Raw genomic sequence first — 13,471 nt, 5'->3', positions numbered from 1 at the left:
AAACCTCCCTGTCTTAGCAGCTTCTCACAAGAGGGATACCTGAAGAGGGATGGGAAGGTGAGGAGGTTGGGGGAAGAGAAGTAAAGGAGATGGTATAGCCATATGTCACAATCTCAAGAACCCAATCGTCCAAGGTGATGGCAGCTCATTGGTAATAAAATGGGTGCAAGCGATGGTGAAAAATGGGGACATGTTCATAGTGTGCATGTGTAAAGGAGAGGTCAGCAGACCCTCGACCAATATCTCACATTTACTGCTTATTGGCCTGTTAGTTAGAGGAGCAGTTATTTTGTATCCACTTCCTCTGAACTTGTGGTCTAGAGGAAGACTGTTCAAATCCTCTCTGCTGGTTCTGAGAGTAGGAGAAGTCATGGTGTGTAATATCTGTGGTGGTAAGGTGGCATGTACATGCCTAGGGTACGTAATGTGGTTCAAGAGTCCTTACTTGTATGGAGGACCTCATCTGTCTTTGCTGCAAATAGTTTCTCCTTATCAAAGGGAAGGTTTTCCATTTTGTTCTGTAACTTCTTCGGGATTGCAGGAGCTTGGAGCCAAGAAGCTCCCTGCATAACTATGGTCATTGTGGTAGAGCGAGCCGCAATATCTGCAACATCAAGGCCATTTGTAAGGCAATAATATAATCCTCCTGCACTATGAACTTTAGAATAGGTCTTTTATTGTCCAGCAGATATTCCATGGGCCCTGTGACCTTAGAGTAATTGTCAAAGTAATGATTGGCTAGAAGGGCTGAGTAATTTGCAATACAAAGTTGAAGAATTGAGGAAAAGTACATCTTCCTACCAAATAAGTCCATGCATTTACTTTCCTTATCTTGTTCCTATGTTCTCTGTCTAAGGTTGTTCAGGAGGAGGTGGGGTATGGGCACGGGGTGATGGAAGACAATGCCTAGTAGCTGGTGCAGAAGAAAGGGTAGATCGGTGTCTGGAAACCAAACAGTGACAGCATGGTGACCTATGCCTGGGATAAGGTGGTGGGTAATGCCACTGTGTCATCCAAGGAGGTGGGCGGTCACAGGGCTGTCTACGTCTATTGCAGTCATAGTAAGACCTTGTGGGTGAGGAGTGTTGTGATGAAGAGACGCTCCTATGGTCATCGTGGAAGTCACTGCGTACCGATAACACAGGAGATCTAGGAGACCTGACTGAGCTCATGAATGAGGAGACAAAGTAGAAAGCTGCCTACCTGAGGTACAGCAAGATGATCTGGGTTGTGGCACTGAAGCATGCAGTGAAGCTGATGTGTTCCAGGAGCTTGCGTGGTGTGCCCTGAAAGATTCTCCATCGGTGCCAGTGAGCATGGTGCCGATGATGGCGATGAGAGTATTCGTTTGGGGCTGAAAGCCGTGGAAGGGCTCTTACTTGTTTTAGCATGGGCTTTGGTTGGTGCCAAGGGTTTTTCAGGCACTGGCAGTGCCGGAATAGTAAATTGTTTCCCTGGTTTGCAGTCCCACTGGCGCCAGTGCCGGTGACGTTCTGTGCTGGGACTTAGGTTCTGCAGCACTCATGGAACTGGAGCTTGCAGTGCCAGATGTTCCTGGCTAACCTCTGGTACTGACATGGGTCAATGAAGAGAAGTGTGTCGGCAAAGCTCTCTTTTTGGCGGACGTGCCTGGAACCAGGGAGCTGGCCCACCAGTTTTTGGCTCTGGGAGGGTCTGAACGAGAGGTGGAAGCCCTAGAGTCAGTTGTTTGGAGCGCCTTATCGAACAGGAGCATGTATCTCTCTGTCTCCACGTGTCCTCGCATTTTGGCAGGACGTGTACCTCTCCCAGGCACCTATTTCACGAAGAATGCCCATCTGACACAGGCATTGGTTTGTGACAGCTGTTGCATTTCTTGAAGCCAGGCGAATCTGGCATGTTGAAGAAGTATCTTCTTCTTGTCGTCTTCTTTTCTTTGGGGGGGGGGGGGGGACTGTTCATTGCAGCCTACAACATCCAGGGTTTTTTTCCTTTTTAATTTTTTTTTTTTTTTTTTTTTTTTTAAGAACTGGACAAAAAAACTGAACAAGACTAAGAACAGTGAAATGACTAACTAGGAAAAGCTCTAACTAAATAATTTGTCTGACTAAACGAAGTAACTGTGAGGAGAGAGACGAGCTCTGTCTGCAACCAAGGGTGGCAATGAAGGAAATGAGGAGGGCCAGGCCACGCTCGCCAAGTGCAGGGCATGAACAGCACGAGGTGCCTAGTGTGCGTGCATGGCCTGGCCGGCTACTGCTAGGGAAATCTCCAATCTGCGGCACTGGGCAGCCCAACACATACACTGGAACACTCATGGGGACATCACTTAAAGAAGAAAATTATGTTATTAAGAACAGTTAAAATAACATTGTCAAAATTAAGCTTTAAAATGGACTATAATCAATGATGGTCTCATTTCATTGGTCTTGCTTTAGGATTACAGAGTCTTTTTAAGACTGGTATTTGCTGGGGCACTAAATATCTAAAGTGAAAACTTCCCTGCCACCAAATTAGAGGATGGACACCTACAAACTAGTGCACCTATACTTTTCCCCATAACGCCTCCAATATGGCATCTCCATGCAGACATGGAAAACTGGGGGAAAATCTGTGCTAAGACCCAAGTAAGTGTTAGCTCCTTCCGGAGGATGGGAAATTGCCTTGTCCAATTGCTACATAGGCCACTTTGAAAATCCATCAATTCTCTAGAGAGCTGTTTGAAACAGCAAATCTCCTCAGAGTTGCCCCAAGAGATACAGGGTTACAGCTGTACAGAGTCAATACAGCTGCCATCGCAGCCTGTAAAAACTGGGGAAGTACCTCAGCCCTGAAAACAAGGACCAGCTGCCACAGATGAAGACACATTTGTTTCAAAGAAGAGGGAAGAATTTACAATTTGCTTTTAAAAACTATAGTTGCACCTCCCAAAACTGGAATTCTCTGGTCTAACAGTATCTGTGATCCTTGATCAGAGAACCCTGGTAGCCTAGTGGGAGGAGGGCAATTCAGGAGGGGTCAGGTTGAAGCAGTGGGATGGGGTAGGGGCTGGCAGCAGCCTCCAACAGCCTGTAGCACTGGGACCAGGTCAGGAGAGCCCCTGACAGCGCAGGATTGGGCTAGCATCAGCCTGAGGCAGCACGGGGCCTTGGTTAGTGGAGGAAGTAAAGGAGCTGCATTTTTATTTTTTTGAAACATATGATGAAAAATAGAAAATGCAGTGGGATTTCTTAGTTTATAATTAAGATGACTGCCAATTATGGCTTAAAAATGGACCCCGCTAAGTAGCTGTTTATTCAACCTTTGGTTTTAGACATTTTGACTTTTTCATTACTTCAAGCCAGAGTGCTGTAACCTTAAATCTTAGTCAGTATTATATGCCTAACAAACCTGAGTGTCTGTCAGTCAGAACACTGGTAAGTCTGATAACATTTCAAGTGATGCAAAATTTAGGATTACTCCAGGGGTTTAGTACCTTCACTGTTGCAAATGGTTTGCTTATTCTCAAAGACTGCATTCAGTCCATTCTAACATCTTCTATCACCATTTCAAATCCAGTCTTTCCAAAATGAAATTCTCATCTTTCCTCTTAATTCCTTTTTACTTCCTCCTCTGTCTCTTTTGTTACTTAAAATTGGACTATCCTCCAAGGAATGCAAACTTAGTCTCATTTTCAACTCTTTTCTCCTGTTCTCTTCTGCATCTAGTCTTTGAAGTAAATCTGGCCACTTCTGTTTCTTATAGTACAGTATTACCAAAATCTGTCCTTTCCTCACTACTGAAACTCTCAACAGTGCCCAGAGCTAGAACTGGGAGTACATACAGTGGTACTACAACTTCTCCCAAGATGCCATCTTGTTCTCCAGAACCCCAGCTTTCATTTAAGATTGTCTGTGAGAGGACTGAACCCCAGATTTCTGTAATCTATGAACCTCTGAGCTAAAGGATCAAGTCCATGAGCCCAGAGGTATTGGCAGACTCAAACTTCTCTATACATGAGCTAGTCCAGCTACTCAAGGGGGCAAAGAATCTCACTCAGATAGCATGAATTACACAAATACAGCTGATTTTAAATGTTAAAACAGATGAAACAAATAAAAATCAGCCTTTTAGAAAGATTTTTTCTTCCATAAAATACAATTACCCGCAATTGGCACAATTGAAGTGATCAGGGTGGTAAGGATCATTCTTGAATATCAGTGGTTGTTCATCAATAATGGCATGGCACTTCTGGCAGATGTATTTTCCAAGACCCCTGGCTTTTTCCAGGTTGTGACAATGACGGCAAAGATGCCTAAAAACAGAGAAAAAAGAAAAACAGTAACAGTAAATAAATACTTTTTGGAATCTTACCGCACAATAAAAACACAAACAAAATCTTTTAGAATTTCAATTCATTCTGCTATTTGGATAAATCATATAAATCATATTTGGATAAATCATCTATTTCCTTAAGGAAATCAAGCTCAAAAGACAAGGGAAAAAATAGCAGTCAATTTACTTTTGTCCAGCACTTTTGTCTTTTGTTCTCTTGCATTTAATGTATTTGTAAAAGTAAAAACAGAATTAGAATTTTCTCAATATTTTTGTTGCCAAATGAAGTTAGGAAGGGAAGCTAAATGCTCACTTATGCTCTGATTCTGTGAATACTTGTGCACAGACGTTAAGTCACATACTTAATGTTAAGCATAGTGGCTGTAGCACATTTACTCTGAAAAACATCTGACTCTAGGAATGTCCTATTGAGGTTTAGAAGACTATTCCAGGAGCAAGGTACTGCTAGTAAGTCAGAGTATCACAAACTGTCTCACAAAAGCCTGAAAAAAGCTTGCAAATAAGAGCAACATTTTTTTATGTTTTTCAGGCTCAATATAAAATCATCTGTCACATACAATTTTTAAAAAAGTATTAAAACAGAAAATAAAAAGCACTGACTATAGCAATGCACTTTATTCTGGATAAATCAGAATTCCAAAGTGACAAGGTAAGTATGTACACTTATATCTACATATTTAGAAGCTTAGCATCATCGTTGTGAAGCATGAGTTGCTAAAATTACACCAGAAAAGATCTGTCATTTCATGTGGAAGAATTAATGGGATATGTCTGTCTACTTCTGATACACTACTCTCAGAATGTTCTTTCCCTGTTATATCTCAATGTACTGCTGGCACTGGCATGACACAAGGTAACAGATGTACTCAGAAAGTAATCTTGATGGAAAGTCTGATGGTGTAGTGAAATACTGGTTAAGTGTTTTTGTAAATATTTTTTTAAAATCAACAATTAAACGTATACATTTCGTTTTTGGGCAGTGTTCTCTGCAGATGAGACTTGCTTGAACCAATAAAGATATCTTATACATACATAGAGATACTTCAGTTATTCCCTTAACTGTATTAAATGGGTTATATCATGTGAGCTAAAGATTTTTAGAAACCTTAATAAATATAAATCCCATTGCTCCACTTTGGTTATGATCAGTACCATAGGAGGTGAAGATTTACCTTCCAGCATTCTTGACAAATCCAATATCTGCAAGTACTTTTTGGCATAGATCACAGCAGAAGCATTCAGGATGCCAACTATTGTTCATAGCTTTAATAACACGACCAATAATGAACTCACCTGTAAGTAAATAAAATATCTGGATCTTAAAAAAGTTGTTTTAAATGTGTACTTTAAGCAAACAAATAACACTGTACAGTATTTGGCAAAGTAAAATAAACCCAAACCTCCCAGCTTTTCCCTTCAGGTATGTGGCTCCAGGGGCTCTGGTTCTCAACTTCATTCTTGACTACAAATCCAGAGCAAATTCCCTTACGAACAGAGCACTTCCCCTTCTAGCTAACACTACCACCCTCCCTCATATACTTCATTTTCTATATGTGGGGTTTGGTTTGGTTTTTTACCCTCTCTCTTCTTTTTCAGTCATCTGATCTCTTATTCAGTTTTTGTATCCATGCAATTCTGCATGACTTTTTCTTCCTAATTACTTTCTCCTTTCAGCAAGGTTAAATCCAACTTTTTCAAAGTGGATTTGGAGGAAGACTCAGTCTCATGCTTATAAGACTGCTTCCTACTTCCCTGACAAGATGCTGACAAGGGATGTGTGGGGTAAGCTCTTTGCTCGTGAGATGCACTTCTTACTGTATCAGGTCAATGTACAAGGAGGGATCCCTGGCCTAGTTCCAACTGCAGCTTTTGTAGCCTTTCCTGTTAGATGCTTCCTAGGTATGGCTAAGAAACAAACATCAGATACTGGCCCTAGTGGCAACAGGGGCATCCCCAAAGCTGTATATAGGCATTGGTGGTCATTGCTGACTGAGAACGATTGAAAACAGAGAGCACAAACTCTGAAGCTCAAAGTCCTGGATGTAGTCAGGAACCAAATGGTGTATCACCATGGATGCACACTCCCCAGATCAAGGGAGACTGGCTAATAAATGCTAAAACTGTCAGATAAAAAGTCTGGAATATAAAAAAGCTATTTACAGATATCTAAATATATTTTCACAGAGAAAGAAGCTGAAGCTTCAAATACTGGAGGTTCCAACCTGGACTTAGCAACAGTGAGAGGAAACTAGAGAGGCAGATAGTCAGCCCCACCCTTTTTTTCCCTTCAGTGAGAGGCACAAGGTGAGAAAATGGCACATGTGTGGACCAATACTACCTTTACAGTTCTCTGGTTCTGGATGCATGCATACCCACAGTGTAATTCAAATAGAGACCTACACTCAAAGAAGCCGCCCAAGGAGCACACAATACTCGTTTAGTGCTATAGTCAGAGTAGCATTGTGAGATCAGAGATAACTTAGCCCTGTGGTGTTCCAACATGCTAGTTGCAGGTGGCTATTTGGCTGGTTGAGCATGGCTAGTTCGCTGTGGCTACTGCTTCAGAACTGGTTGAACACCACGGATGTAGCTAGTCATCACTCGTTCCCTTCACTGCATTTTCATACTTCAATCCAGGGTTTACATTCAGCCACAGTCTTCTGGAGCAGAGCTCTGATAAATATTTAAAAACCTGCAGAAGCACCAGTGGATCCTCTGGGGCAGAAGCCCCAAGACCTAGAGCCTCCCATAGGGCAGAAGTCCAAGACTCTGGGAAATATTTTTTTTTTTGGGGGGGGGGGGGGAATTTAAGCCCTGCTTCTATCTCATCTATAAAATGAATCAGCAAATGGAACTGCTGGTCAAGACTGAGGTGCTTTGCCAGACAGGCACAAAGTAGCTAAGTAGGAGTGAGACTGGAGAGTTGCACTGTCGCTTGGTCCATACTATGCCTAGCTCAGGCAAGATCATTTACTTTTGCCCAGTCGCAAATGTTTTAGTTCACTCTAAATTATATCCCGTTGGTATTGCAGGGAGAAAGATGTGTCAATGGGAGGCATGACTAAGACAGGCAGCAGAATTAGGGTGGGCGGATGGCTCACCAGGAACTTATGGGGAGAATGGAGGGATGCATGGAGCCTCTTAGCTGTAAAATAAGCTTGGCCTATAGACATAGAAAAATCCATCATCCATCTAGTAAGTTGTACGTCTGAGTATTTATTTGAGTTATGCACACTAAATTCCCCTTCCCACATCTCCCCACCATCATTCAACCCTTCTGGCCACAGCAATTCCTAGCTTTACACCTAGTGTGCATAAGCCTCTCTTGGAGAGCATTCAATCTCTTCCTTTCATACAAATACGCATTTCACACATCCGATAAATAAGACAGACAGCTTCGTGTAGATGTCAACAAAACAGTTCAGGAGAGAGTTAAACGAGGTGAAGGGAGTGACTTTTCAGACCAGTTCAGGAAACACATCCCGTGCACAGGACAATGTTCAAAAAAGCTGAGAAATGATTATGGGAGGAGCAGGCAACAAGAGTATTTTCACTGAAATAGAGAAGAAGCAAGTGCATCGAGTGAGTCAGTGCTATGTAAGGCCTCAAAGATGGTTTGAAGCTGAAAGGGCTTTAATTTGATGCCAGAAGGTAGGGGAGAGAAGGGGGAGAAGAGCCAGTGTTTTCATGAGATAGGCAAAGAAGATTCTTAATTTGTGCAGACTCAAGTGGGACAATGTAGGTACTGAGGAGTCCAATTATGAAATGGATACGATAATTGAAACAGGAGATGGCAAAGGCTTGCTGAGAGAGTTGGCTGCACAAGAACTTGTTTTTTTGTTACATCATATCAAAAGCACATGATGGCCTAAAATGTTAACTGATTCAAGTGCTAAATCACTAATCATTCTGAATTAATTCATCCATCTTTGTTAAGCCTTATTTCCTGATTTTTTTATTTTAATAAGTCACTTGGTTATTCCCAATATTTTCTGAAGTCTATTTCATTCAATCACAGGGAACATTCAGAAAGATTATATTATTTTCCAACGTTATATGTTGAACTTATATTGGATGAGTAGTATGAAATACTTCCCCTGCTATAAAACTTACCACACTGATGGCAGCAGGGAGCAAAAAGCATCTGAAAATCATGTTCACAATACTTCCTGCCTTCAAACTGCAAATGAGAAGCAAACTGGAAGTTAGAGGAATAAACAGTGTATTTTCATTTCACATCAATAACGTAGATATCATCATGACTCTGTAACATTCCCAGATAGAATTAAATTGCAAAAGAAGACTTGGCTATAACAAAGATGAAACACACACAAAAAAGGCTTTTGTGGGAAACAAACTAATCAATTCCTTGAATAGTGAATCTACCTACCTTCCATTAACTTTAAGCAGGCAGTACATTATTTGTGCCAGTATTAACTCTGAACTTATCTATTGTCTGACATAATGTAAATAACAACACAGAGCAAAAGCTTTAGACACTCTGCCTTTTTAAACCAAACAGGATATAGAAAATCTGATGCAACATACAATGCTAGAGGTAGCAATTACATTTTGAATTATTGGATCAACTTATAAAAACCTTTCCTACTAGGAAACATTTTCCTTGAACCCCTCTGATTTTCTCTGCACTCTGCCCTTTCTGAAGGAATAGCCCAGCATACTGGTGGAAGTAAGTGCAGGAGAATGTTCATGTAAAAAATCTCTGCAACTTATTGCGCAAAACAACTTTCCAGTTCAGTATTATAACATACAAAAAAAATGTAGGAAGAGAACTTCCATTCAATCAAGCTGACAAACTGATAAGGCTAAGGAAATTCACGCCTGATCTCTTTCTCAACAAATGTCTAGATTTGGGGCTTTAAACTGGCCCATTACAGAGACTGAGGCTAGACACATGGCTTGGATTTAGATCCGAACTTTCCCAGATTCCAGGGGGATTCAGATGTGGTTCTCTGGTTCAAGTTTGTTTACACAGAAAGAAGATGGGAAATGATTTCAAAGAAGCAAAAATAGTACTGTAGAACTAAGCAGTACTGAATAATATACAGGCAAACATAGCTTGGAATAAAGGGGAGGTACTACTCTTTCATGGTGCCTGCAGGCATCTCATAACATGTTAAAAAGAGACATACATCATTATGTTTACTATAAAATGTTTGGCATTTTACAAATTGATACAAGAATTAAAGTGGAGGCAATGGAAAGCATTTTAAACTGGAAACTAAAAATCAAAATGAACTCAATTAATATTAAGCCTAAATTAAGAAAAGTATAACATTTATAAGTTAACTCCTGTATCCTGCTCTATTATGATTCTCTAAGGATCAGAGAATTTTTATCTTTGTGAATCATTATACAGCAGAGTGAGTCATAGTGAACTGTCTAGCCGGGTGATGATCTTTTATGATGCAGACTGATTTTCACTATAAACTTGAGACCCCCAAGATGAGTTTTCATGCTGAACTTGACTGGAGGCATTAGGAATGAAAAGCCAGTGTTCTACAGTAAGTAAGTCTTCCAACCAATCTGATATTAGCACAAATCAACTGTACCAAACATTCTGTAATATCATGCATCAAAAGGCTATAAAACTGTTTACATATAAGAGTTAGAAAGGATTTGGACATGAACATACAAGAATATGGAATTTGAATGCTTCATTTGTGATACAATGAAGCGCTGTCTATACATGTTAACCCTGTTGCATGCAAATATAGGTAGGCTGAACAGATTTTCCTTCTCTTCCACTTTTGTCAAGGAGGCATACTATTTGTTTTAATTTTTAGCCCATTTCTGCAGTACACTGTGGCAGATTTTACTATTTATCTACCAGCAAAAACCCTCAATCCCAAGTAACTAATTACATAACACACATTTAGTTAGCCATATACAGGCGATCCAAGAATCAATAGTTGCGAGGTAAGAAATCTTATCTCAAAATAATCACTAACTAGCTGCAAATCTCCACATCTTTAATAGCTTACTAGAAAGATATATAGTATAAAAAGATATATAATGTATCTACTCCAACTGAGGTGAGAGTAAGATAACTTTTTACCCTAGCTGCTACCCGTTGGCACCAGTGTGGTGCACTATACATGTCCCTGCCAACCCAACCACAACTCAGTTCCTTCTTGCCGGCTACTCTGACAGTGAGGGAGGAGGATAGGTATGGAATAGGTTTGAGCAACACATCTCGAAGAATAACAGTAACAAAGGTGAGTAACCATGAGGACCACATTGCAGCCCTGTAGATATCCTGGAGAGGAACATGAGTCAGAAAAGCAGCTAAGAAAGCCTATGCTCATGTGCATTGTACTGTAAGAGGTGGCGGAGAAACCTTAGCTAGGTCATAACACATGCAGATACATCCATGATCCAGGAGAAGATGGGTTGTGACAAAACTGACAGATCCTTCATCTAATCCGCCACTACCACAAATAATTGTGAGGATTTACAAAAGGGCTTAGTCCTGTCAATGTAGAATGTGAGAGCTTACCTGACATCCAGAGTGTACGGCTGCTGCTCCCAGGAGTCCTGGTAAAGTGTGGGATGGAAAACTAGAAGGAAATTGTCCTGATCTGTGTGGAAAGCACAGCCCACTTTTGGAACGAAAGCCTGATGAAGGCAATGCTGAACCTTGTCTTTACGGAAGACAGTGTCCAACATGAGGGCACAGAGTTCTGACACCAGTCTGGCAGAGGTGATAGCAACTAGAAAAGCCACCTTCCATGAAAGAAAAAGTAATGAACAAGCTGCTAAAGGCTCAAAGGGGGGAGAGAACCAGGCTGAGATCCCAAGCAGGGACCAGACTGGTGGGTGGAGCCTCCATTCCCTTGAGAAAGTGCTTAACCAGGAGGTTCATAAAGATGAAGCAACCAGTTTCTCTCAGGTGAAAGATGACGGGTGGTGGTGGTTGGGGCCTCCCTCCTGAGTCATCCATCTGCCGTCCAGACCTGCAATCTCGAGAAGTGTGCTGCTTACCAGGAGCTCGCATTCAGGATGTGACCGAGAGCCTTCTGAAAATGATTAAACCTTTGGATCGCTAACCCTTCCTGCTTCTCCATGGAGGAACTAATGATATGGCCAAGAATGACCTACACACCGTCCCAGAAGAGGAATCTGCCACCCCATCAGAAAGAATGTCCGGCCCTAATGATTTAGTTACCTCCACCTCACAGGTGCAAATTAAGCTTTGGACCCCCTGTGGGAATGGGCGTCACATAGACATTCCAACTCAATTGGGATTTTAATGACAAGAGAAGCATCTACGTGACCACAGGGGTATAAAGTGGGGCCCTGTGCCCCACTCTAATTGGAGATCCACCCATATACCTGCTGGTCAGGCGGCCTTGGACCCCCGAGACTTTAGGGATGCCTTCGTCTCGTACCGACTGCTTCCCATTGGGATTGAGAGGAACACTGGCTTCTCCGGAGTAAGGATCGCAGGGATGAGAATATACCTGCTAGGTATCTGTTTTGCGTGCATTTCAATAAGAGCTCAGAGAACCAAAAGGGTTCCACGGTACCTTTAAGTGACTTTTTATTGTATTTTTCTGCTTTGTCTTTGTAGTGGCTGTGTTATCTGTAACACAGCAATAACATTTAACACCTAAGCTTGCCTTGTAACAATAAAATAGTAACTGTTTAAGCTTTAACCTGACTCCTCCTGTTGCTGTAACAGAACCAAACACAATCAAAAAGAACCATAGCCGGTTTGGCTATCTTGCCACAGTCAGGGGCAAACGCAGTAAGAGCTGAGCGTTGAGTCGTGCCGCCTCCACGGGGCAGACTCTTGGGGCACCCGTCAGCCTCCCTGGCTGCCCGCTGCGAAGGGACTTTGTCCTAGCAGTTAAAGACTCAGGTGTGATAGGGATCACAGACCATTCATTACCCCGGCCACCAGCTAACACCATCCGAAACTTGCTAGTGATCACAAACTTGTTAAGCTCCCAAAGGTTAAGATAGGTCAAAGGCCCCCCTTCACTTTGGGAAATAACAGAAATATGGGAGTAGACACCTTTGCCCCTGAAATCCTGAGGAACCCCGTCCACTGCACCCAAGTCATTTTAGTAGCTGTGTTTCCTGTACAAGGTACATAATGTATCTTTATATATGTGTCTACTTCTTTCTATCTCTGCTGGATATTTCTTTTCAAAGAATTGTCCTACCATTCTGTGATAATATTTTATAAACAAACTTGAAGATGTACCCAGCATTGCTCCAGTCCTTGATTCAATTAATTTTTGTTTTTTGGAAAAGAAAATGAAAATGCACATCCTTCATTTAAATCATTGCTCTGGGGTGTGGCTGGGGAAGAGGAGATCAGTTTGCAGACTGCCCTAAGGAGAGAGAAGCATCCTAGCCCCCTCTCACTGTAGCATCTTGAGGACAAGTGTGCCTAAGAGGCGGGAAACTCAGGACTGGGGCAGTCATGGACAGGGGGAGAGCACCCCCAGCCAGCCTCTTTTCACCTGGTGATTCTGTCTCTTTTCTGTATATTTTATGAGAGCAATCTCATTCCAGACACATCCCATTTTCCTGCCACAACCTTATGTTGCTTGAAGTTATAAGAGAAAGCTGAATACCAAATTTGGTAGTCCTAGCTCTTAGCGTTTAGGAGGAGTTATTGAATAAACAGATAAACAGACACACACATTCTCTCAAATATATAGTGGATGACACTTTCCACACTTACCATTTGCACAGCATAGAAAATAAAAGCCCAAGAACATAGGGGAGAAAAACATTTTAAACAACTTACCTCATAAAAGAGACCTTCAGGGAACTGCTGAAAGCACTGGGCACACACAAAACACTGTTCATGGTACAGTTCACCATTGCTGTTAACAATCTTCTCAGCAGGTGCAAAGCCCCCTTTGCAGCGCTCACATATGGCATTTGCAAGAGCATTTGCCATATTACTGTAACAAAAAGAAAATAAAGCAAAAAGAAATTGTTGATCTTCTCTTAAAATGAGAGGATAAAGAAAAGGGAAACACTTCCATTGATTTTATTTCATCTCTCTTTTGAAAAGCCAACTGCCCCAATCAATCTCCTACCAAATTTATGGAAATATTTACACTAACTATAATGGGAGTTGCAGCAGTCCCTTAATGAGGAAAAAGTTGTGAAA

At 41.6% G+C, this 13,471-nt stretch overlaps 1 protein-coding gene across 10 annotated transcripts in view; it reads right to left on the bottom strand.

The window, feature by feature from the left end:
* The window catches only part of LIMS1 (LIM zinc finger domain containing 1), a 145,740-nt gene that overhangs the window by 24,804 nt on the left and 107,465 nt on the right, over window positions 1–13,471 (bottom strand). For all 10 annotated transcript variants that reach the window (XM_014569273.4, XM_075917970.2, XM_075917960.2 and 7 more), the window contains exons 2-5: window positions 13,100–13,259; window positions 8,428–8,494; window positions 5,487–5,607; window positions 4,124–4,273 (exon numbers count right to left, since the gene is read on the bottom strand). In XM_014569273.4, the coding sequence (XP_014424759.3) occupies window positions 4,124–4,273; window positions 5,487–5,607; window positions 8,428–8,494; window positions 13,100–13,259 (498 nt within the window). The remainder of the gene's footprint in view (window positions 1–4,123; window positions 4,274–5,486; window positions 5,608–8,427; window positions 8,495–13,099; window positions 13,260–13,471) is intronic.

Source organism: Pelodiscus sinensis, chromosome 1 (genome assembly GCF_052426305.1).
Source record: "Pelodiscus sinensis isolate ZL-2025 chromosome 1, ASM5242630v1, whole genome shotgun sequence".
Taxonomy (NCBI): Eukaryota; Metazoa; Chordata; order Testudines; family Trionychidae; genus Pelodiscus; species Pelodiscus sinensis.
This window is presented reverse-complemented; position numbering and strand designations above follow the sequence as displayed.